The sequence below is a fragment of the Rhinoderma darwinii genome, chromosome 12 (assembly GCF_050947455.1).
Source record: "Rhinoderma darwinii isolate aRhiDar2 chromosome 12, aRhiDar2.hap1, whole genome shotgun sequence".
Lineage (NCBI taxonomy): Eukaryota > Metazoa > Chordata > Amphibia > Anura > Rhinodermatidae > Rhinoderma > Rhinoderma darwinii.
The window spans coordinates 71725576-71749909 of record NC_134698.1 but is presented as its reverse complement, the minus strand read 5'-3'; the positions used below and the strand labels follow the sequence as shown (position 1 = coordinate 71749909).

At 42.3% G+C, this 24334-nt stretch overlaps 1 protein-coding gene and 1 non-coding gene across 3 annotated transcripts in view; both read right to left on the bottom strand.

Moving 5' to 3' along the window:
* PRPF39 (pre-mRNA processing factor 39) overlaps positions 1-24334 on the bottom strand; it is a 32323-nt gene that overhangs the window by 5151 nt on the left and 2838 nt on the right. For both annotated transcript variants that reach the window (XM_075843954.1, XM_075843953.1), the window contains exons 2-11: positions 22012-22340; positions 18177-18302; positions 17462-17580; positions 16691-16858; positions 14419-14572; positions 13676-13783; positions 13316-13480; positions 12888-13014; positions 12302-12570; positions 5990-6174 (exon numbers count right to left, since the gene is read on the bottom strand). In XM_075843954.1, coding sequence (XP_075700069.1) covers positions 5990-6174; positions 12302-12570; positions 12888-13014; positions 13316-13480; positions 13676-13783; positions 14419-14572; positions 16691-16858; positions 17462-17580; positions 18177-18302; positions 22012-22317 — 1727 coding nt within the window. In that variant the 5' untranslated portion in view covers positions 22318-22340. The remainder of the gene's footprint in view (positions 1-5989; positions 6175-12301; positions 12571-12887; positions 13015-13315; positions 13481-13675; positions 13784-14418; positions 14573-16690; positions 16859-17461; positions 17581-18176; positions 18303-22011; positions 22341-24334) is intronic.
* On the bottom strand, positions 6243-6327 carry LOC142665359 (small nucleolar RNA SNORD127). The gene has a single exon (XR_012851491.1). It is a non-coding gene; the product is annotated as a small nucleolar RNA SNORD127 (small nucleolar RNA).

Genomic DNA, 24334 nt, shown 5'->3' with positions numbered 1-24334 from the left:
CTATATGAGGATAATGTCCTACTTTCATTCACTCAGTTGCAGACTAAGTATGACCTACCACGCACCCATTTTCATAGGTATCTGCAGAGTCATCATATTTTACAAACCCAATTCCATCACTTGAGTAATAACTTAACAATCTCTTCCTTCCCACTGACAGGGATTCGTAACTCCCAGGGTCCACGAGGCCTGATATCCGCCCTCTATACCCATTTGTTATCCGTCACCGTGAATTCCACTCCACTTGCTATAGAGTAGATGGAAACAATGGATTCCTACCATTCAGACAGATGATTGGAATGATATTTTGGAGTCCCTTCTTCAGGTTTCCCCATCCGCAAACAATAAAATGATCCAGCTATAATACACCAGGCATATTGTAAAGAGGCCACCACATTAAAGCGGCACTTCACACTCATGGGTGACTTCATACAATTTTCATTAAAGCCTAACTTTTGGTAAATAGAAAAAAAAACACTGGTTAGTGGTTAAAAGTCTGACCCAGGCAGAGCATCCGACGTAGAACTACTCCTAAAAATAAAAGTTCAAGATGTGCAGAGTTCATAGGTGCCACTTACACCTATATCTATATGAACTTATCACAATCACTAGAGATGTAGACTGAAAATCTGTAATTGAGATGCTGGTTAACATTCAAATCAAGGAGTCGACAGATGTTCTGATTTTGGCGCAAAGGGCGATCAGATGTGCAAATGCTCATCTTCTCACTCAAAACACAAGACTTGGACAACCTGGAACCCACAGCACAATCCGGCTGAAAAAGCGTTTTTCGGTGAGCAGTATGGAAATAAAATATATAAAATAAAAAGCACCCATACCTAGGCCGTTGTTATGGTGACGCGTCCCTCCTCTGCCGTCCAGCCTCGCTGGACGATGCTACTGGTCATGTGACCGCGGCAGCGGTCACATGGGATGAAACGTCAGCCCAGGAGGCCGGACTGGAGGAATTATCAAGGAGTTCTGGATAACCGAATTTTTTTTTTGCTTTCTGTTGCAGGTTTTGCATAGTGAATTTAAATAAAAAAGGGAAAAAAAAAACAAAAAACACCAAAACCGCTGCATAAATTGACATGATGCGGATTTAGATTCTGCACCGCAGTTCAATTTATTAACAGTGGTAGTCTGAGCACGGAGACCCTGACCTATCGCAAATACAAAGCGGTAGAGCAGTGACGCTTAGTTCGTTAAGACTTTCCTTCGGAAAGCCAAGCGAGCGGTGTATAGATTCAGACTATTGAGCCTATACACAGCTCCGAGAAAAGCCGATCAGAAAGAGCGGCATAGCTCAGCCACTTTATTTCAGTGATCTTTGGGGGTTTCCGTGCTCGGACTACCACCGATCAAAATTCTGACATGTCACTAGGACAGGTCAAAAGTTTTAAAAAAAAAAGTTAAGTTACACTTTAAAAGTTGTGCTGGGTGTGCTTCACGCTAGCACCCCCTCCCACAGCATTTAAAGGGAATATGTCGCTAGAAATATATATTTTTTTTTTTTTTAGTTAAACAGTTAGTGTATAAATGATTAAACATTGTTCTAATTTTTTTTAATTTTTTCACGAGTCAGGAAATATTATAAATTAGATTCTAATTTATAACATTTCCCAGTGCTGGTCACTAGAGGGAGCAATTCCCAAAATTGCAGCATTGCATGTGGTAAAGCAACCACATTGCTTTATGCTGCAAAATTTGAGAATACTCACTCGCTCTAGTGAGCTCTCAGAATCGGGGGGCTAGTGCCAGGAGAAAGGAGGGGATTGAACGGTCAACCCTCCTACACTGTGTGCCGCCATTTTTTGAGCGAATACACAGTGTAGTAGGTTTACATAGTGCTAATCACACAGTAAAACACGTACATACACAGACCTAACTTACCTGCTCCTGCCGCCGCCGCTCCGTCCGCTCCTCGTTCTTGCTTCAGAACACAGTCCGGAAGCCGCGACCGGAAGCAGTAATCTTACTGTCCGGCCGCGGCTTCCGGTCCACAAGAAAATGGCGCTGGACGTCGCTCGGCCGAAGACCTTCAATTTGGACTGTGTGGGAGCGGCGCATGCGCCGTTCCCACACAGACGGCGTACAGCATAGTGGATGGAATGGGCCCCGTTCACATTCTCTATGGGGCTGTATGTGTCGTTAATCGACACATACAGAGATGGGAAAAAAAAATGGCAGCCCCCATAGGGAAGAAAAAGTAAAAAACACAAATAAATAAAAAAAATTTTAATAAAACACTAAAAGCAAATTGATATAAAAAAAAAAATTTTCGTGACACTCATCCTTTAAGTCCCACAAACAGGCTGATGCATAAAGACTACAGCACCACTACCCCCCCCCCCCCTCGAGGTCTTCAGTTATTGTGTTATTGACGGAGGAGGGTTCTGAACATTTACAGAGAGCCTATGATAGAGAACGTAAAGGCTGCTGGAAGTGAAGGACGCCGTCATGTTCCTCTGAGATTACATGCAACTTTGTTATATCTTCTTAAGTAGTTTCCGGTAGTTATGGGCGATCCGTAGATACACAATTATTAGGCAAGTTGTATTTTTGAGGATTTTATTATTTTACAACTACAGTGGTGTCAATCAATCCAAAATGTTGTTAAACCTCAAACCTGAATATTTAAGAAAGTAAAAGTGAGGTTTTGGCTTTGAGGGAATATCTGTGTGCCCATAATTATTGGGCAACTATTAGTCTGCAGAATTATGTAACTAAATTAAAGGAAAAATGTCCCCATCTCACTTGTTTATTTTCATGTTAACCCGTTAGTGACCGCCCACTAACATACTTTACTCCGATGCAGTAGCCTTATTACGGCGCTGCATCGGAATAAACAAAGCAGGGAGCAGTTAAACCTCCCTGCTCTCAGTTACCGAGGTAGGCGAGAGCAGCCCTGCACTAACGGGCGAGTTTGATATCAGTATCGATTAATGCCTGCTAGGCCATTTAGCAGATGCCTGTCTGTTGGCAGTAATAATATACTGCAATACAGAAGTATAGCAATGTATTATAAAAGCAATCAGATAATCGCATAGTGAAGTCCCCTAGTGGTACTACTAATAAAAAAAATTTAAAAAAAAGTTTTAAAAAATAGCTTGGAGAACCCTTCACCTCCCCAGCAGCATGTAATGGGGAGGGCTGCACAAACTCAGGGGCACTTTCCTTTTTCTCTACCTTCCTCCGTTATTTAGATATCAGTGCCGTTATATTTGGCGCCCGATAGAGATAGAGAGAGAGAGTTTGTGCAGCCCTGCACATGTATGGTGAGGTGAAAGGTTCTCTAATAAAAAGTTGGTAATAAATAAAAATCCGAAGGAAAAAAAAAAAAAAAGAAAAAAAGCCCACTTTTCCCCCTTACAAAAAGCTTTATTATGAAAAAAAAAAAAAAAAAAAACATATTTGGTATCGCCACGTCCGTAACGACCCCATCTATAAAGCCATTACATTATTTAACCCGCTCGGCGAACACCGTAAAAAACAAAAATTAATAAAACAATGCAAGAATTGCGGTTTTCTCTGCAAAAATATGTGATAAAAAGTGATCAAAAAGTCGTCTGTACTCCAAAATGGTACCAATAAAAACTACAGGTTGTCCTGCAAAAAAAAAGCCCTCATACAGCTGCATTGGTGGAAAAAATAAAAAATATAAAGTTATGACTTCAAAATATGGAGACCCAAAAACAAGTAATTTAGAAAAATAAAAATAAAGTGTTTACTGTCTAATAGTAGTAAAACATAGAAAATCTATATAAAATTTGGTATCGTTGCAATCGTAACACACTGAATAAAGCTAGTGTTCACTTATACCACCCGGTACACGGCGTAAATATACGACAAAGGAAAAAGAAAAAAGGCGAAATTGCTGTATTTTTCTATTCCCTTCCCAAAAGTTACTCAATAAATTATACGTACCCCAAAATGGTGCTATTAAAAAGTACAACTTGTCCGCAAAAAACAAAACCTTCTACAGCTATATCGATGCAAAAAATAAAAATGATAGCTCTTTGAATGAGACTATGAAAAAACGTAAAAAAAAAATAGCTTCGTCATTAAGGCCTAAAATAGGCTGGTCACTAAGGGGTCCGAGTGAGAATAATACACAAACTACAATTTGACAAACATTTGACATTTCCAAAATAACAAAAATTAAAACCGTGACCAATATAGCCCCCCCATCTCTTCACTAACAGTCATAAGCCGTCAATCCATGGAGCCTGTCCGTTTCTTAGAGAACCTTTCACCTGCCCATATATGTGCAGCTGAGTGCAGTTATTTACATATCGGTGGCGTTATATTTGGCACCCGATATGTAAATACGCCCCTGAACCATCAATGGGGCGTTTCTATTGAAGTAAATGGCAAGGGGTCGTGATCTCTTCGCTCTGACACTGTCCAATCCGCTACGGAGTGTTGGGACGGCTTGCCCTGTGTTGCCTCCCGCGAGAACGTGTGGGTGTGCGTTCTTTGAAAAAATTCTGTCTTCAGATATTTCTTGGCCCAGTCTTGACGTTTCAGTGGTGGTCGGGTTTCCTTACCTTGGCCGTGTGTCTGAGCACTGAACACCTTGTACGTCTGGCCACTCCACGGAGGGTGCCGTTCTGGAATATGACAGCACTGGAGGATAACGGGTTCCTGGTCACTTCACGTTTGATTCTTAAATCTTAGTTCATTTGCGGTTTGTTTTTTTTCCTCAACACGTCTGTAACCCTATTGACTTTTTGCAACAAAACTTTTGAAGATTCTGTGATCACACCCCAATATCTTAGAAATTTTAAGAGCGCTGAATCCCTCTGAAAGACTTAACAATTTTTGACTTTGAGTTGGTTAATTTTTTTTTGGCCCATTTAGCCAGAGGAAAACAAGCTGCCTAATAATTATGCACCTTGATATAGGGTCTTGATCTACTTAGACCTCATCGTCCCTCATTACACATCACCTGATATGCTTCATCCAAGTTTATACAGCTTGGAGTTGGAAAAGATGCATAAAAATGATATGGTCAAAATACTCACCTGCCTAATTGTGCACACACACCTCAAAGAAAAACAAAAAAACTAAACCCTTTTCCCAGTTTCCCTCTTAAAGTAATATAAAAAATAAAAGTAAACAAAATTGGTATCGCTGCGTCCGTAAAAGTCTGAACTATTACAATATAGTGTTATCTAATGCGCACAGTGAACGCTGTAAAAACGCCAAAAATCGCAATCAATTTCACTCTCAAAAGAACTTTAATAAAAAGTGATCACGGCTCAATCGGTGAAAAAAAAAAAAAAAAAAAAAAGTTATGGCTCTCAGAACATGGAGACATTTTTTTTATTTTTTATCAATCAATAAAAAAAAAAGTCAAATATAAAAAAACTACATCAATTTAGCATCATCGTAATCATATTGAGCCACGGAAGATAAGTTGTTTTTACCGCACGGTGAAAGCCGTAAAAAACTAAACCTAAAAAAACTATTGAGGAAGTTTTTTCCAACTTCAGCCTACAAAAAAAAATAATTTCAGTTTCCCAGTACATTATAAGGAACTATAAATGGTACCAAAAGAAACGACATCTCCTCCCGCAAAAAAGATAAGCCCTCATACCACTCTATTGACGGAGAAAAAAAAAATCAAGAAAGTTATAGCTCTTTTGGGAGTGAAAAACGAAAGTTAAAAATAAAAAAAAATGGCTTCATCCTGAACGGGTTAAAAGAAAAATGCTGGAAATAGATCAAGGTGCATAATGAATCTATATAATATGAGTTTCACTTTTTGAATTGAATTATTGAAATAAATTAACTTTTTGAGAATAGTGCAATTCACTGGGAAGGAATAGTGTATATATATATATATTTTATTACCCCCCCCCCCCCTTGATATGTTGTATACAATACATACTTTTGCAATAAAAACCCCATCATGTAGTGTAGCAGACCCAATAGTGAGTCAGCCGGGATTGATCTCTCGCATCTCTTAGATCATCAAACTTACTTGTTAATATCTGAACTGAAGTCCTCTAAAAACTCTACTTTCCTCTGAGAGAAGGTAATTCTTGTAGTCAGGGGCATTGAGCTTTTTACCACTTTATCGAAAAGTGCCAAGATATTGCTTTCATTCTGCTTCACATCACCACTGAACTCCAGGTCGATTAAGTTGAGGTACAGCCGTGTATTTTCCTGCACAGAAAGACGCACCAGTTAATTTATCGTCTCATCAAGGGCACGAAAAACCATCGTGACTTAACAGGCAATATCAGCTTAGAGGGACTGTTGTCAACATGTTGTAATAGAAATTACATACGGACGTCTCATAAATCATCAGTATTGCCGTGACAGTTAAAGTGTCCCTGTAAAGTGAATATCATTGTATCGATGGCTTCATTCAGGATTCTGTATCTTCTCTATATATCTTCGTTACCTGATCACTGCCCCTGGTTTGTTTATGTACATGTAGTTCGTTGTGCAGGGTACGCTCATTGTCTAGGGGGATCCTAAACCAGGTCGTACGGATGCCGTCTACGGATTCTAAACTGAACAGTTGCATCCGGGTAAGGAACAACTTAAAAACGTGCGCACTCCAGCGGCCACTGCTGAAGCGCCAAATTGAAAGCTCATTGTACGCGCGGTCAAGCGTGTACACGAGAAAACTACAGGTAGCATGAGACGCTGTGGGCTAGGCAGAGTTCCCGGCCCGACATATAAAAGAAAGCGCCTGCCCTCTCTATGGCGCTGGGGAGGATTTTGCACAAGATTCTAAGGCCTCATACACACGACCGTAGCCATGTGCACGGCCGTGATTTTCGGGTTGGCCGGCCGCGGAGTGTTACCCGCGAGCAGCTTGAAAATAGTGGGCCGTGCACATGGCAGCATCCATTATTTTCTATGAGCCTCGTCCGCAGAACACGGCCGTAATAAGACATATCCGTTCTTTCTGCGGTCCAGGCTCCTGGGCCATGCACGGACCATGGAAACCACGGGCGTGTGCATGGGCCCATAGAAATGAATGGGGCCGCAATTCTCCAGTGGATTTTCGGGGGAATTGCGGCCGCAAAAGTACGTTCCTGTGCATGGGGCCTAAGTTTGCCCATCGTTTAGTTTGGCCTTTAAATGAGGAATCAAAAGGCTAGAAGAGAAATGGGACGCTAATGCATGATTTAATTTCCACAGAATAAGGCCTCATGCACACGGCTGTGTTTTTGCGTCCGCAATTCATCCACAAGAGTGCGGATAAATTGTGGACCCATTTATTTCTATGGGCCCATACACCGGACCGTTTACATGGTCCGTGTAGGGGGCCGCAATTGCGGACCACAAAAAAAATTTAAATTAGGACAAGTCATTTTAAGGTCCGCAATTGCAGTCGGGCACCATTGAAATGAATGCACATCTTTTGGTCCGTGCCGTAATCAGACTGTGCACACGGCTATGAGGCCTAATGGGATGATGTCCTTGTAGCAAACCCCTACACACTCCTTAAATTTAGTTTGCCAACAATTACAATTGTTCTTAATTCATAGGGTTTAGTTATGGCTAAAAACAGGTGTTCGAACACATGCTAAAACGTCCCCACTGCCCTGTTGCAGACCTAAAGCATATCTTCTAGTATTGTTCAGTCCTCTCGCCTCACATGGCGGTTTATTTCCTTCTAGGAGGACCTCCCATGTATACCTCAGCCAGAAGGTCATACCGTATAGGCCCAAACCAGCGGATAGAGATCTTCCAGAAGTGCTGTGCCCGGGGAATCCCCTGACATCACAGTCCATATATGGACAGCGATGTTAGTAGCTTTGCGATGAGGAGTCTCCAGCCAGAGCATGAGAAGCTATGTGGCCAGTAGACAGTAACGTCAGGGGCTTCCCCAGTCCCCGAGTCCCCAGCGAGACCGCTTCCGATGCTCTGGCCGAGGATGCCCAATAAAAGTTTCTGATCTCTCTGACCATATATGGACAGTGAAGTCAGGGGCTTCCACAGGGCCGGAATCTCCAGTCAAAGCACTACCCGAGGCTCTTCCGTGGGACTCTGTCCGGAAAGGGAGGAAGGAAGAAGTATTCTGATGTATACCAGCCCGAGGTAGGCCAAAAATACATTCTTTTGGCCTCGGTCAGGCTAACAGAGCCCCTATGGACACACTTTGCGTGTACCTCGAGAGCTTTACCGTAGTACACGCTAAACGTAGAGTATAAACACAATGTGAATAGGGCCTTAGAGTCTTTGATTAACTCAGGGTATGGCTTCAGAACGCATATGGCTCCGTTAACTTGTCTGCTAGTTTATGTGCAAGATATTCCTCTTGATATTAGAAAGCTAGCCATAGCTAAAATACTGTACCAAACCCACAAAGAAATAGCTAAACGTTTGCTACAGCCCACATCAACCTCCCACGGGAGTAACTGACGGGAACTTTAAATTCTGTAAAGGGTTGTGTATCAAAAAAGGAGTACTCATAGTGAATAATGACGGACACAGTTATATAATGGTGTTTTATGGTTTATGAGTAACATGTATTAAAGTGTAACTAAATTTTCAACCAACTTCTGACATGTCAATAACATGTCAGAAGTTTTGACTGGAGGGGGTCCAAGCACCGAGACCCCCACCGGCCACTAAAGCTAAGTGGCAGAAGCACTAGCGTGAGCGCTGAGACGCTTGGTTTCTGATTGGCGGTCCTCGGAAAACAGATGTAGCGCTGTACGGACTCAGACGAGCGCTTCAGACGATTCGTTTTAGTGATCGGTGCGGATCAGTGCTCAGAACCCCATGGATCAAAACTTCTGACATGTCACTATGACATGTCAGAAGTTTGTCGAAAGTTTATTTACCCTTCAACATGAGATATCACTAGTTTATTTTATACTTGATACGTTAGAAACATACGACTGCTATATATGATCACACAATTTTTGGATAAGACAACTGCTGTTACGTAAAAGGTAGGGAATGATGTAAAGATTTAGTTAGAGTTGACTATGTAGGTTTAAAACTTCCATAAAAATCTGAAGAAAAAAAAAAGTAGGGGGGAATCAGATGTTAGCATTTGGATCATATTTATATCTCTTTAAACTTAAAATGTCACCAACTAAAAAAAAACACCAATTATCTACAGAGTGGTGGCACCAACTATGAAAACTGGCGTTACATTCTCGGTTAATTCGTACAAGGATTACACGATAGAAAAACTAAATTTAACCCCTTCGTAACAAAACCTGGTAGGGTCTTAATGCAGTAAATTTTTTCGTTTTTGCCTCTCCGCGTTTTGGTAGCCATAACTTAATTTTTTCACTGACACTTCTATAAAGCTTTGTTTCATGATGAGGAATTGCATTTTTATTTTATTTTAGCAGCCATCTAAACATGTTTTTGCAGGGCAGATACAGCAGGTATTTAATTTTGATACTGTTCACACAATCTATAAAAGGGGTTTTTCCATAATCCGTATTTATCACCTATTTACAGGAAAGCTAATATTTGATCGGTGGGGGTCTGACCGCTGGGCCATCGATCCAAAGTACGTGCTTACCTGGCCCTCCCTGTGCTCCCAAATATGAATGGAGCGGTACAGCTCCATTCACTTTCTATGGGGTTGCCCGAGATATCGCTCAGCTATCTCCATTTATGCGGGGCGCAAAGGGACTGCCAGGTAAACACTTTCGAGATCAGTGGGGGTCCCAGTGGTCGGACAACCTACGAGCAGATATTGGCCAGTTTCATCACTACAGTCTAATAACTCACTTTATAGGAGTTAGTGACAAGTCCTCTGAGTAAATTCTTCACGTCATTACAGTTGTGGGGGTAATTAATACATGTGTGTTTTTTAATTTTATGTAACAAGCATTACAAAACCATCTTACTGCATTCTTATCAACGAATATATTAACAAAGACGTTTATTTTTGACCAAGTTATGATCACTTAGTTTTATGCTACTTTGTTGTAAATGCCCAACTGGGCTTTTTTTCGCTTTTCACAAAGTGGGCGTTGTAAAGAAAGGTGTATGACACTGACCAATCAGCGTCATACACTTCTCTTAATTTATGCCCAGCTTGTTTCACAGCACAGCGTGATCTTGCGAGATCACGCTGTGACGGGACTTCCTCCCACAGGTCCTTCACTGGAGTGATGGAAGAGTCAGACATCGCCTCCAGCCGTGCCAGGATGTTTATCAGAATCTAAAGCGGCTGGAGGCGAGGTCTGTTTAGTCTTCAATGGCTCCGGTGAAGCTGGGCATGAATGAAGAGAATTGTATGACGCTGATTAGTTCGCGTACTACACTTTACAATGCCCACTTGGTGAAAAGTAAAAACAAAAAAAAAAAAACAACACCCAGCTGGGCACTTAGAACAAATTAGCATAAAACTAAACATGCTCATAACTTGGTCAAAAATAAAAGCTTAAGGAACTGGAGAGTTCATTTAGTTCTGCACAGTGGGAGGCGGCATTTCAAATTTGCTCCAAGTCATCTCACTGTGTAAATCATTTGGAAGCTGCTATATAGATGGTACATGACTCCATACCGCTTATTCAAATTATTTCCAAATGTGTCTGACAACTGTTGGCGTTGTCAAGTTTTTATTGGTTCTCTACTACAGGTCTGGTGGAGATGTGCCCTCATCATTCCCTTCTGGGCAGAGATACAACAATTGTTAAATGATATACTTGGCTTCCCTGTTCCTTGGGGACCAGAAGTAGCGCTGCTCTCCCTGAAATTAGATGACCTTGGTACTGAGCACAGTACGATTGTAGCTCATGTGCTGACTGTGGCAAGAGCGAGTATTGCCCAGAGATGGAAAAGTCCTTCTATTCCGGAGAGAGTAGAAATTATATGTAAGGTTCAATATAACGGTGTTATGGATCATTTAATTTCAACGAGACTACATGCCCCACAGGTATTCACTTATAAATGGCCCAAATGGCTTGCTTTTAATGCTCTGCAGCTTACTCCATAGCTTGGTGTTGATCTTCTAGGAGTTCTTTAGGTTTAGCTTTGTAACACTCCAGATCCTTTGGCAAGTATTTTATCTGTTATTGACAACGTTCTTGTTTTGGTTATTTTTGTTTGATTATTGGATGTCTAATCCGGCAAAACTGTCTTATTGGAGGTCATGCCTTATGTTCCTGTGGATTTCACTACTTTTGCCTATATTGCCATTTAGCAATGCTATTGTATAGAATGGTGTATCCCTTGTCCTTTATATGCATACGTGTACATCATTTTTGACCTCCAATGCTTTTAGGATGTTATGCTTTTGTACACTTCCGTAATGGTGTTTACTTTTGTATAACTTCGAAAAACAAATGTCAAAAATAAGTTTAAAAAACCCAAACAAAAAACCTGTTATCTACATTAAAGCGCCTATTGGATTAGGTAGGAGATAGGGCAGTTCTAAACTGGTGACAGATCCTCTTTAAAGGAACAGTGTCATCACAAATAATTTTTTTATATGTTAAAGATGTTAGTGCTTTAATAAAAACGTTTATTTTCATTTGTGTGTTTGTGTTTTACTGTTTCTTATTTTTACACTTTTTCTTCCCTATGGGGGCTGCCATTTTTTGTTCCATTTCTGTGTGTGTCGATTAACGGCACACACAGACATGGAATACGGCAGCCACAGTCCCATAGGGACTGCGAACGGCTCCCGTCCCATTGACTGCCGTGTACGGCGTCTGTGTGGGAACTGCGCATGCGCCGCTCCCACACAGTCCTATTCGAAATTGGCGCCGTCCGGCGCCATTTTCCTGTGGACCGGAAGTCGCGGCCGGACAGTAATATTACTACTTCCGGTCGCGGCTTCCGGACTTGTGCACATGGAACAGCGGCAGCAAAGGGAGCGGACGGGCCGGAGGGAGCCGCGGCGGCAGGAGCAGGTAAGAGATTTCAATGTATGTTAGTGTTTGTGTGTGTTTACTACTGTATGTAAACCTACTACACTGTGGGTTACCTCAAAAAATGGCGACACACAGTGTAGGAGGTTAAACCTTTCAAACCCCTCGTTTATCCCGGCACTAGCCAGGATAAAGGAGGGGGGGATGCTGAGAGCTCACTAGAGCGAGGGCTTTTAACCCAATGTTGCAATGCTGCAATTTTGGGAACAGCTCCATCTAGTGACCAAAAATGGGTAGTATTATAAATTAGAAATAATTTATAATATTACATGGACTCGTGCAAAAAAATAAAAAAAATTTGAACAATGTTTAATCACCCACACACTAAATGTTTAATTTTTAAAAAAAAAACATGTTTTTCTGGCAACACATTCCCTTTAAGGACCTGAAATAATATTTCCGACAGGAGTTAAAGAGTCACTTACTTTGTCTCTCTGAAGGGCATCGTTCAACACTTTCCTTGCATTTACCAGATTTTTCTGAATTTTAAAATATAAGCGAGCGAGCTTAATTGCATAAAACGAAAACTCGTGTGCGGTTTTAGCGTTTTTCATCGCTTCAGACAAGAGGCCCTCAGCCTCCTTAATATTTCCGTGCCGGCGCTCTAAGTTGACTCTTCTCAGTCGAACCATTGCGAGACCTTCGACAGACTCCTCCAGCGTTTTTAATATGCGTTTTGCTTCATCAACGTTACCTGCAATGCCAAAGGCCATTAGGACAAACCTTTATGAAGTTACGTAAAAAGCATGCCTCCACTTGTGATCTCGACCTGACATGGGGCAGGGAGAAATGCTTCTGCACAGGCGGTGGTACACTTGCCGTGGAAACCGTACGACACCTGTGGAGTATAGTGCACAAGTCCTATTAATTTGAATTGGACCAGTGCACGATACTCCTCAGGTGTCGTACGATTGCCACGGAAACTATACCACACAACGTGCAAGTCAGGCGGGAGATCACAAGTGGAGGCGCACTTTAATCTATTATGGCCTGAGAAAGTGGAGATCTTACCCTGTTGTTCCTCAAATCCAGCCCATAATAAATGAGCTAAAGGCTTCTTCAGCAGATGGATATTACAGGCTCTGTTGTAGACATGTCTTGCTCCTTCGGGGCTGTGATGCTCCATATACTTGGCATACTAAACACAAGAAAGATTCTTTGTTAATACTTCTAAGAACGATGTAAAGTGTGAACAATTATATTCTTGTTTTAAACCCATTCAGCACCTTTATTGAACCACTAGACTAGACTCTGTAAGGAAGGGCGAAGGGAGGCAACGCTGTTGGCATATGCAGCAGTCAAATCTGGTTGCAAGCAGACCATCCCCTAATGCAATAGATATAGTTATAGATGAACAGAATTCACAAGTATACAGGGTTAGGTACGAGATCAATGTGTCAATTCAGACGATATCGCACATAAGATGCCAAGGGTCTTACCTTTATCCAGAACTCCTCATAGCAAGCGCAGGCTATGACACATCTCTCAAAGAGGATGACAACACGCTCGTGGGACCCATTCTCAATTTCAAAGTCCAAATACTCCTTCCAGTTATTAATCTGCATTTTCTCCAAAGGTTTCACGTGAAAGTAGGGTCTCTTAATCTGTAAGAAGTGGGGTAAACATTCAGCTAAATTTAAGAGCATGTAGCTATATACAGCTATCTATAACTTCCATGTCTTTGTGCCCTGTATTTTTCCTACTAGACAAAAGTGAACGCCAAATCATAGCAACAGCCCTCTAAGCTACAAGGAAAACACACTGGGGGGGGGGGGGGGGGGCGAAAGAATGAAACTTACTCCCTCCTCAAAGGACCACCTTTTATGGACTTCGTTTTCATTGACGTTGAAGATTTCTTGATGAACTTCAATAATTCGGTGTCTCATGTTCTCCACTTCTGTTGTACGCTGCAAGACAATAGCAGAAATTTTTAAGGAGACAAGCAAAGATCAGTTGAACAGAAAAATTTCAGTAATTACTGAAAGAGTAAACCACTGATCAATAGAATACGTTGTACACAGGTATTGGATTTGCATGCAAAGCCATGCCTATGTATTCCTTACAAAAGCAGAGACTATCAAACACGGACAAATGGTTTAATTCTGCAAAGAGGGCAGACGTGGTCGTAAAATAAGTACTTGAAAGGCCATCAAAAATCAGTGGGGGTCTGACTCTTGGCAATCCCACTCAATCAGTGATTGATGGGACTGCGGCGTTAGTCACCAGGGCCTTTTTACAGTGTATAGCCACAGCGCCGTACACATCCATAGCGGCTGTGCATGGGATTGCAGTTCCGATCCCATTCAAGTGAATAAGACAGCTGCAATCCCAGGCACAGCCGCTACGGATGTGTACGGCGCTGTGCCTGAAAACCACTGAAGAGGCCGTGGCGACAAACGCCGCAAGCCCTTCAGTCAGCTATTTCCAGGAATCAGGCTCCCACCAATCAGATATTGTAAAAGGGAAAAAACAAAACGAAAAAAAATAAAAAAATAAAAAAAACCTTTCTGGCACCCAGTCTTATAGAGACAACTTTGCATACCTGTGCTGGATCGGCCAAGTCCTCTAGGCCGGAGGGATAGTCCATTTTTGATCCACTATGATGATTTACTAAAGCCAACTCTTTCCGCAGCTCTATGAATTTTTCATCAGTTAAAAACTCTTTTGGTAGATGACCTTGAATGTGTTCTTTAAACCTGTGGATGGGGAATGCAGTTCATATAGTAAGTGATCTAAAAAATGCAAAATGCACTAAATCAATTGAGGAAGGAAGGTTATACAACCTACTATTCACTCAAGCTGTAAAGCAGCATGTCATGTCCAGTGGACTCTCCAAGAACCCATTTGAAAATTAACCCTCTGCATGAGGCGATACTTAATCTGTTAATGACAGTGGATGGCAAAATTAGATTGCTGGCAGCTTCAGCACAAGCATAGGTCTAGAAACACTGTTAGGCCGGGATCACACACACATTTTATGGCTCGGTTTTTTGAGCCAAACACAGGAGTGGACACAAAAGAAAGGAGATGCATCAGTCTTTTCTTTATACCTGCCCTTCCTTTTGTATCCACTTCTGACTTTGGTTAAAAAACCAGAGCCAAACAAGGATAAAAGGTGTAAACTTTCATCATATATGCAGAATTATAATAGTTCTCTTCTTAGGGTAGGTCACTAATGTATGATTGGCAGGGATCCTACATTGGGAGCCCACAAGAAAGCAGAACGAAGGGGCGGTGGGGCACCAAGTCTGGTACTGCAGCTCAGGCCAGTCAAGTGAACACATTAAACTGCTGCCCCTTCCTTCAGCTGATCATCGGGGTCCTGGAGATGGAACCCCTATGATCATGCGTTGATCGCTTATCACAAGGTCACCAATGTATAATCCTGGCAAACCCCTTTAACTGTTGCCTTATTGGGAATAAAACCATGAAAACAAACAAATGATGATCACTGAAAGACCTCACATATTACAAATACATAAGATTTATTGTTTATAATTATATGGTATGAATAGGTGCAGGTGCAGAAATTTCTATATGGAAAACCTAGAAATACAGCTTTAAAAAGGGTACCTAACTTTCCAGAATAAGCTGGCATGTGTAGACGAGTAGTAACACTTTCTGGCCATTATGTGGCTTGTATTCTGCATTATTTAGCAGACTTCCACTCTAATTCTCAGTTGTCTGAGATAATGGGAAGAGCTTAACTGCTATGTCTTTCATACACTGCACAGATAGGAGAGCAAGATTCTCCTCCATCAAACATATACAGAAGCTGCAGCAGCAACATGGTGGAAATTATATAGCAGTAATTAGCAGTGGACCTAAAAATCTAGCACTGGGGTGAGATATGACACTTACTAGAAGCTGCTGCAGCATCTGTGTGTCTGCCTCTCCCACTCTACTCCTGTTCCCTACCCATACACTTCTATGGGTAGCTGTAACCGGATACCTCAGTGAGTTGATAATATGGATTTAGCAGTAAATCCAGAGTAAGTAAACCGTATGGGGGGAGGGGGGCATGATAAGTGGAGAAATGTTTGCTGAAGAGTTAGTGACCATCTAAATATAACGAAAGCCAAATTTAAAATGTCACTACATTAGATCCCATTTGGTAAATGTCACAGGCTTTCGTTTACATGAACATCTGTCCTTTCTGCATGGGAAATCTCAACACTGTGCAAATACCGAGTGCACAACCAGAGAACCTCTTCTAAGTGTCTTCTCTGTGTAGTTCAAAATCCATGATCCATTGCAAGAAGAAACTGAGACATTTAACCTTTAGATGAGCCTTGAGCAATGGTCCCCAGCCGTAGTAAAACTACAACTCCCATCATGCTTTAGTATGATCACTGCTCTAGGATATTCAAATGCTACTTTAAATAAGAGCAAAAATAATTTGTCTAATTAAAAATTAGTAAAGGGGAAACATTTATTTTCTTTACAAAATTTCAATAGGGTCCTTGTCATGAGTTTTTATATTTTGTGAAGGTCATAGTTAGTAGTTTTTCTTTAAAAGTTTTAAAATGTATTATCCCAAGTCAGAAAAGATCTTGAGACGAGACATTTACCAACAAGCACATTCTGTTCTTCTAACTGCAGCAGACAAAATCAGCTGAACACTTAGTTAGAGAAGCCCTTTGGACTTCATAGAGGGTCCACCGATCAGGACCCCCTTTATAAGTCAGAGTAAAGAGCCACTCTCGCAGACCAGTGCACATGTTACATGCCGGCCATTGATTTGAACGGCCGGAATGTAATACATTTTGCTCTTCGTTCTACCACTTAATGTTGCCCGATGCTACTCAGTTTACCTTTGAAAGTGGTGAGCATAGTGCTGGGTTGGAATTCCCACAAGGCGACTGTAAATACATGTGACTCCACTTAGATTTTCCTGTTCAGTTTCATAGTTAATATACATTTCCCATAACTTATCAGATCGAAAGTCTAGACCTGCTGACATGATTGAGTGCTCGAATGTCCTGCAAAAACAAACAAAAAAGGATCATTCTCCAGAAACAGGCCCAGTCTCACTTATACATATAGTCAGGTGGCTCGGGATACCACAACGTGCAACAAATTCAGGTGAATTGCAGAAATTTGTGCCACTGAAAATACGTTCCATACATCTGAATGGGGCTGTTTCTGCAGCATTTGCATGGATTTCTGCAAGTACCATTCATATAGATGGCAGAGTGTCCCATCTCCCCAAAAAGACCAACGGATGGAGCCAAAAGTAGTCCAAAAAGTAGTAAAGCGAACCATACATGTTGGATTTTATCAGCATCACTTTACTGGGGAATGGAGAATCAGATAGGTTGGATTTGAACTTGTCCAATACAATCGCACAGGGAGAAAAGTTAAAACCAAGGTACCCAGCAGCCGTCTCTCCCTAATGCAACAAACATGCCAGTGCCGAGAATGCATCTTTATAGGGGGGAGTCTGAGAATAAGCCCAAATGCACATGGCTCAACTATGTGTATGTGTTGTATATGTCCATAATGTAGCACCCATAGTATGGGCCTATTCATTTCGGAGCCTCCACAACCGGTTGATAAAGGCTGACAACTCTTGAATAACTCACCCTCTCAAAGTGTTAGCGGTCTCTGGGTCAGCGGGATCTAGAGTTTCTTTCAAAAACTGAAGATAATGTATCCAAAGATCAACACTTAAGGTAATAGCCTGAATGCCTCTACGATAAACCTATACAGCGAGATAAAAAGACAGAAAAACAGACCAAGGAGAATGATACATTTCTTATTCCGAAAAGATTTGTATCCGGTCAACCTTACAAAGGCTAAAAATTTGGAATTTCATTGAAAATCTGCCATTACCATTGAAGTGGAGGTTGGATAGAACATGGCTTATGTTCTGAGCTCCACTTGCAGTGAGTCTTGATCTTCAATGCGCAGCTGTATTCTTAGCAGGAGCTGAGGGCTGGCTTTGGGGTACAGACCATAAGGCACAGACCCATTAGATTCTCATTCACAGCGTCTGACCACAAATTCAATAAACAAGTAGCAAAATGTAAACCAGTAAAAATTAAACTAAGCCACCACACAACGAATGACAGAAAGCCCTGCCCTACTTGTTAAGCTGCAGTGTAATATTGGCTTGCACTGCACAGCTTGACAAACTGGAGATATAAGGCACCTGTCAACAAAGAAAGGAGATATTAGGACAAATGTCACGCTTAGTGACAAATGCTGTAGTAATAATCCTGCTTTGACCTTACACGGGAGCCGAGAGCAGGCCCTGAGCTAACCTCCAGTCTACTGTCTACTGAACACTACAATTACCTCATCAGCCTCCATGACATAATTGCTCCGCTTTTCCAGGTCCGCATACTTCTTCCAGTAACCATAGCAATACGGATAACGAGCGAGGAACATATCGAACACTCTCCGGGAAGCGTATATGTGATTCTAGATAAAAGAGAAAAGCAGCGCTGGTCAGGTTGTGTCAAGGTTAAACCAAGTATCATTAATGGACCTCTTTGGTCAACAAAAAAAAGAATTAAAAAAAAAAAAACTAAGTATCATTAATGCACATACATAGTCTGCAAACATTTTGGCTAGGGCAACAGTGTCGCCTGTGAGCCACGGTACAATGAGATTTCCAGGAAAGCAACGCAACTTCAATAGTGGACTATAAGGGGGGAAAAAAATGTCAGAATGCAACTTCAGAGGTCACTAATGTAAATTTAATCTCAACACGCAGGAAAGGTGCGACCTCTAGCAAATCCTAATAATAATCTAGTTCAGTTTGGCCCTTTCCCTGTGGAGCGGTGCCTCGGTCCACCTTATCGGTTAGGCTGGATTCACACGAGCACATTACGTCCGTAATGGACGTAAAGTATTTTGGCCGCAAGTCCCGGACCGAACACACTGCAGGGAGCCGGGCTCTTAGCATCATACTTATGTACGACGCTAGGAGTCCCTGCCTCTCCGTGGAACTACTGTCCCGTACTGAAAACATGATTACAGTACGGGACAGTTGTCCGGCAGCGAGGCAGGGACTCCTAGCATCGTACATAACTATGATGCTAAAAGACCGGCTCCCTGCAGTGTGTTCGGTCCGGGACTTGCGGCCGAAATATGTTCCGTCCATTACGGACGTAATGTGCTTGTGTGAATCCAGCCTTGGGGTATGTTCACAAGCTTAACCAAAAACGTCTGAAAATACAGAGCGGTTTTCAAGGGAAACCAGCTCCTGATTTTCAGACGTTTTTTGAGCAACTCGCGTTTTTTTCACAGCGTTTTTTACGGACGTTTGTGGAGTGGTTTTCAATAGTCTATGAGCAAACGGCTCCAAAAACGTTCCAAGAAGCGTCCTGCACTTTTGACGAGCCGTCATTTTGCGCGCCGTATTTTGACAGCAACGCGTAAAATGACAGCTCGTCTGCACAGAACATTGTAAGACCCATTGCAAGCAATGGGCAGATGTTTGCAAACGTATTGGAGCCGTCTTCTCAGGCGTAATTCGAGGAGTAAAACACCTACATTACGCCTGAAAAGAGGTAGTGTGCACATACCCTTACAGATCCCTGCACAGTGAGTGGCCAGCAGCAACACCGTCGAGGGAAAGCCTGTGAAGTAGGTGCAGCAATTATCTAGCACTCCGGCTCCTTCACTCTAAGGACTGTTGGGGTATTGTTATAATCACAACACCCACCGAACAAGATGTGATGACAGTCTAGAGATAGGCCTTTATAATGGTGGCGAAACCCCTTGAAACACATAGATGTTTTATATGACCATCTGTGAACTCCACCGATCGCGAGAACCGCGGTGAGGACAATATGGAATGGAGCGGTGGACGAGCATGTGCCCGCCGCTCCATCCAAAGTCTATGGGAATGATGGAAAGAGCCGAGCACAGAGCTCTGCTGTTTCAGTCAGTCATTCTTCTAGACAGTGAATGGAGAGGTGGGCACATGTGGGCACATGTTCGGCCACCGCTCTAGTGAAGCTCCTCCTTACTACAGGGACTGCAGTAAGGAGAATCTGGGGGCTCGGTTCCCCCGATCTGTGGGCGTCCTAGCGATCAGAAAATGATCCCTTATCCTGTGAATTGGTGATAATTAATGATTCTGGGAGAAAACACAAACTCCACGAGAATTACTTTTTAACCCCTTAATGACCGGGCCTGAAAAGACCTTAATGACCAGCTCAATTTTTCTGTTTTTGCCTCTCTGCGCTTCAGCAGCCATAACTTTTTTATTTTTTCACTGACGTGGCTGTATGAGGCCTTTTTTAATGCGAGAGAAACAGTATTTTTTTACGGCGTGAATATAGGAAAAGGCGATTCTCGGAATAGTTTTTTTTGTTTCTTTTTTATCCTGTTCACGTTTCACGCTAAATAACCCATTCGATTAATTCTTCAGGTTATTACGGTCGTGTACATACCTAATATGCGTAGGTTTTTTGTTTTTATTTAGTGTAGGGGCAATAAAATGTATTTAATGCAAAATAAAGACTCTTTTTATTTATTTATTTTGTTACTTTTTTTTTTTTTTAATCCCATCAAGGGATAACTTTATTTGTAACTTTATTTTTTACTTGCAATGTATTCGCATACTTCTGTACGCTAATACATTACACGGTGTCACTATGACACAGGCTGCTGATCGGGCAGCACAGTGTGCCCGAACAGCAGGCACACGGAACAGACAGCCCTGGGGTGCTTTGTAGGTCCCCAGGGCTGACTGCAGTGGGATTCCCCAGTGTTTGATCACATCACTGGAATCCCGGTGATGCGATCAATGAGGGGAATTCCCTTTGATCATGCCGCGGTCACGGACCGCGGTAATCAAAGGGTTAAACAGCTGGGGTCCGAATGTTTGCCGACCCCAGCTGTGTTCAGGAGGCTGCTCTAAGATCAGGAGCGGTTAGTAACAGCTCCTGCTTAGAGGATGAGCGCTCTCACGAGCGCTCATCAGCCTAATCTACAGCGACGCCAAAAGACGTATCTGTAGACTAAGCACCCGCACCGCCTGACGTCAAAAGACAGTGGGCGGTCGGGAAGGTGTTAAAAAGGGTCGGTAAACAAACAGCTCACTGTGCAATGCATCATCTATTCTACACGTGTTAAAATCAACCTGTGTGCAAACTAATATTATTTTGCTCAGACATTATGCTTTATATTGGGGAACTGCATTACTTACAATTCAGTTATCACTATTTGATTTACTAGATTAGTAAAGCAAATACAGTTCTCACAGGGACACCTGCGTTAACCCCTTCACACAAAATCACGTAACTGTACGTGATGAGGGTTAATGGGAGGTATGGAGCGAACTCACGGGCTGAGCTCGCTCCATACAAAGCGGGTGACGGCTGTTACACGCAGACGACACCTCCCTGCAATGAGCGGAATCAAAGTTCACTTTGTGTGCTGTATACTTGAAGGCACAGGTGTTCTTGCACCTGTATACAGATTTTGTATCATTTAGTTTGAATTTGCTGTTCAAACTTTTGTTGTGTTTATGTGATTCATATATGTGGGGTTAGTGACTGCCTCCACTTGTTGATCTTGCACTCCTCCCATTCTGCCCTGGGTGATTTTTAATTAGTTTAATGCTGGTTCCTACCATCCCCAGGTATATATGTAGGCTTAGTCCCAGTTCTGGGTATATGTGCAGAGTAGGTCCCCACCTTACAGAGGTCGTCTTGTCGTGGCAGGTGGGCAAACACTTTTTGACCAAAATGTGCACTAAGAACCTCCCTATTTGTAAGTAGATTTAGCAGTAATGCATATTTATTTATATTTAGTGGTTTAGGTTACAACAGTGTTCGCAGTGTGCGGTCACTAATTTTTTGTCGTATGTATATGGAAAACACAGTAGAGGAAAACACAGCACTCAATGCAGACTGAACATCAGGCCATGTGCACGTTACCAGTAGAAGGCCGAATCAACTCCTTAGATTAGAATACCAAAGACAAAGAACAAGTTACCGAAACGTTGCTCATTCTTCCACCTGGTGGTGAATAAACCAACATCTCCCCAACGCTGAAGTCCTGGTGCTGTTACTTGTTCTTTGTATATGTGTGTATAATATATATATATATATATATATATATATATATATATATATATATATATATATATCCTGGACACAAGATCGTAACTAACCTCTTGTTCAATATAATGCAGCAGGTACGTCCATGTGGTGAACTCTTCAGGATTTGCTTCCACGGCCTTCCAATACTTGTCAAATTCTGGAGGAAGAGGCGGCTCAGGTTCAGGTTCTACTTTCTCAGGGGGCTCAGCAGCTTCCTCCACTTCACTGGTAGCATCTTGTTCTGGAGATTGCTCCATTGCAGTCACTTCTAGAATATCTTTATTGTCTTTATTAGACTGTGAATCCTCTACAGGGGCCTCGGCTTTCTCCTGCGGATCAGGTGTCACAGGACTGGGATCTGGCTGTGGGTCCTGCATCTTGGCACACTATTCCCGTGTATCTGAATAAAAAAAAAATAATTAATTCAATAAAAATCTGATGCAACACCCATCCTGGCATGTAAAGGCTTTAACCGGTTCAGGACCAGGCACCGTTTAGCCATTTTCAGCACGGGTTAGTTAAACAGCTATAACTTATTTGTTGAGCTACAGATGTGATTTTTCCAGTTTTGTTTCATGATCAGTGCAGGTTTATTTCCTTGTACGCAATTTTTAGGCTTATAGTTGTAAAAAAAAAAACACAAACACAACAACTTTTTTTGGTAATATGTTGTGAAAACCTAAAAATGGATATTTGCGATAGTCATTGTCTACTGTAAATTTTGATATATATTTTACATGTCTATTTTAGGGTAATTTGTTCAGGGCTAGTGTACCGACAGATTGGCGGGTGGAAAGTTTTTTTTTTTGGAGGGTATTTTAGGAGTAATTTTTATTTTATTTATTTTCATTATTAGTATTATTATAATAATTATGGCCAGTCCCTTTGGGGGACATTAGCTCATGAAGAAAAAAAAAAATTTACACTATACATTTCCACTGTAACAGATGTTGCACAGCAGCCCCAGTTACAGGGTAAATCAGCCCTATTATAATGACTATTAGGCTGGGTTCACACGAGTACATTAACGTCCGTAATTGACGGACGTATTTCGGCCGGAAGTCCCGGACCGAACTCAGTGCAGGGAGCCGGGCTCCTAGCATCATAGTTATGTACGATGCTAGGAGTCCCTGCCTCGCTGCAGGACAACTGTCCCGTACTGTAATCATGTTTTCAGTACGGGACAGTTGTCCTGCAGCGAGGCAGGGACTCCTAGCATCGTACATAAGTATGATGCTAGGAGCCCGGCTCCCTGCACTGTGTTCAGTCCGGGACTTCCGGCCGAAATACGTCCGTCCATTACGGACGTTAATGTGCTCGTGTGAACCCAGCCTTACCAGGCTGAGTTCACACGGGGTGGATATGCTGCATAAAAGCACGTAGCGTACCCGTCCTGTGCACCACAGGGAATTCTGGACGACAAACTGCACCAAACGGTGTTGCAGTTTTTCGTCTGGAATATCCACTGTGGCAAACTGCAGCCTTCAGGAGACCGCTGCAACCTGTGACTGTCTGCAGCAGTGACATGGGATGAAACGTCATCCCTGGAAGACAGACTTCGAGGTAAGTAGATGGTATTGGTTTGGTTTCTTGTGGAAGGGGGGGGGGGGGGTTAATGAGTTGCGTTGTTTGCAGGGGAAAAAAAAAGTGCAACAACTGCTATTTGTTGCGGGATTTACCTCCCATTGAATTCAATTGGCCAAACCCGCAACAGTTAAGCAGCGTTTACGAAAATAAGATTTACAGGTGCAAAATAAAATTCCGCACACCATGTCAATTTCTGGGCGTTTTTTCCGCTCAGTATTTACTCAGCATGTGGATGAGATTTGTTCTCGCTCATCCACTTTGCTGTATTATGCTGCCAATTTACAGCAACTAAGTCTGTTGCGGAAAATCCGCATTACGCGACGCGTGAACTTACCCTCACTGTTAGGGCAGTGCTGGATTTAACTAGACCCAGGAGCAGCCTCCTACTTCCGGCAATCATGTGACCAGTCACATGACCACTGAGACCAATAGCTGCTGCCTCTATTGTATAGACCGCGCTCACTGAACGGTGTGTATAGATGTACCCGAAAGACAGAAGGGGTAAAAACCACTTCTGTCTTCCGTCCAGGGTCCGTCAGTCTCTACAATTCAGCTGCCCAATCGCTCAGTCACCAAGCTTAAACCCACGCTGCATATAGAGAATGGGTGGTCCACAACCAGTGAGGCCTCATGCACACGACCATGCTTTGTGTCGGCACTTTATCCGTATTTTCTGCGGACCCAATAACTTTTATGGCCCCTTACACACGATCGTTGCTTTCACGGATCCATGCTGGGGCCGCAAAAACTCAGGACAAGTCATTTTACGGGCTGGATTTGCGGCTTCACAAACATGGCAATAATTTG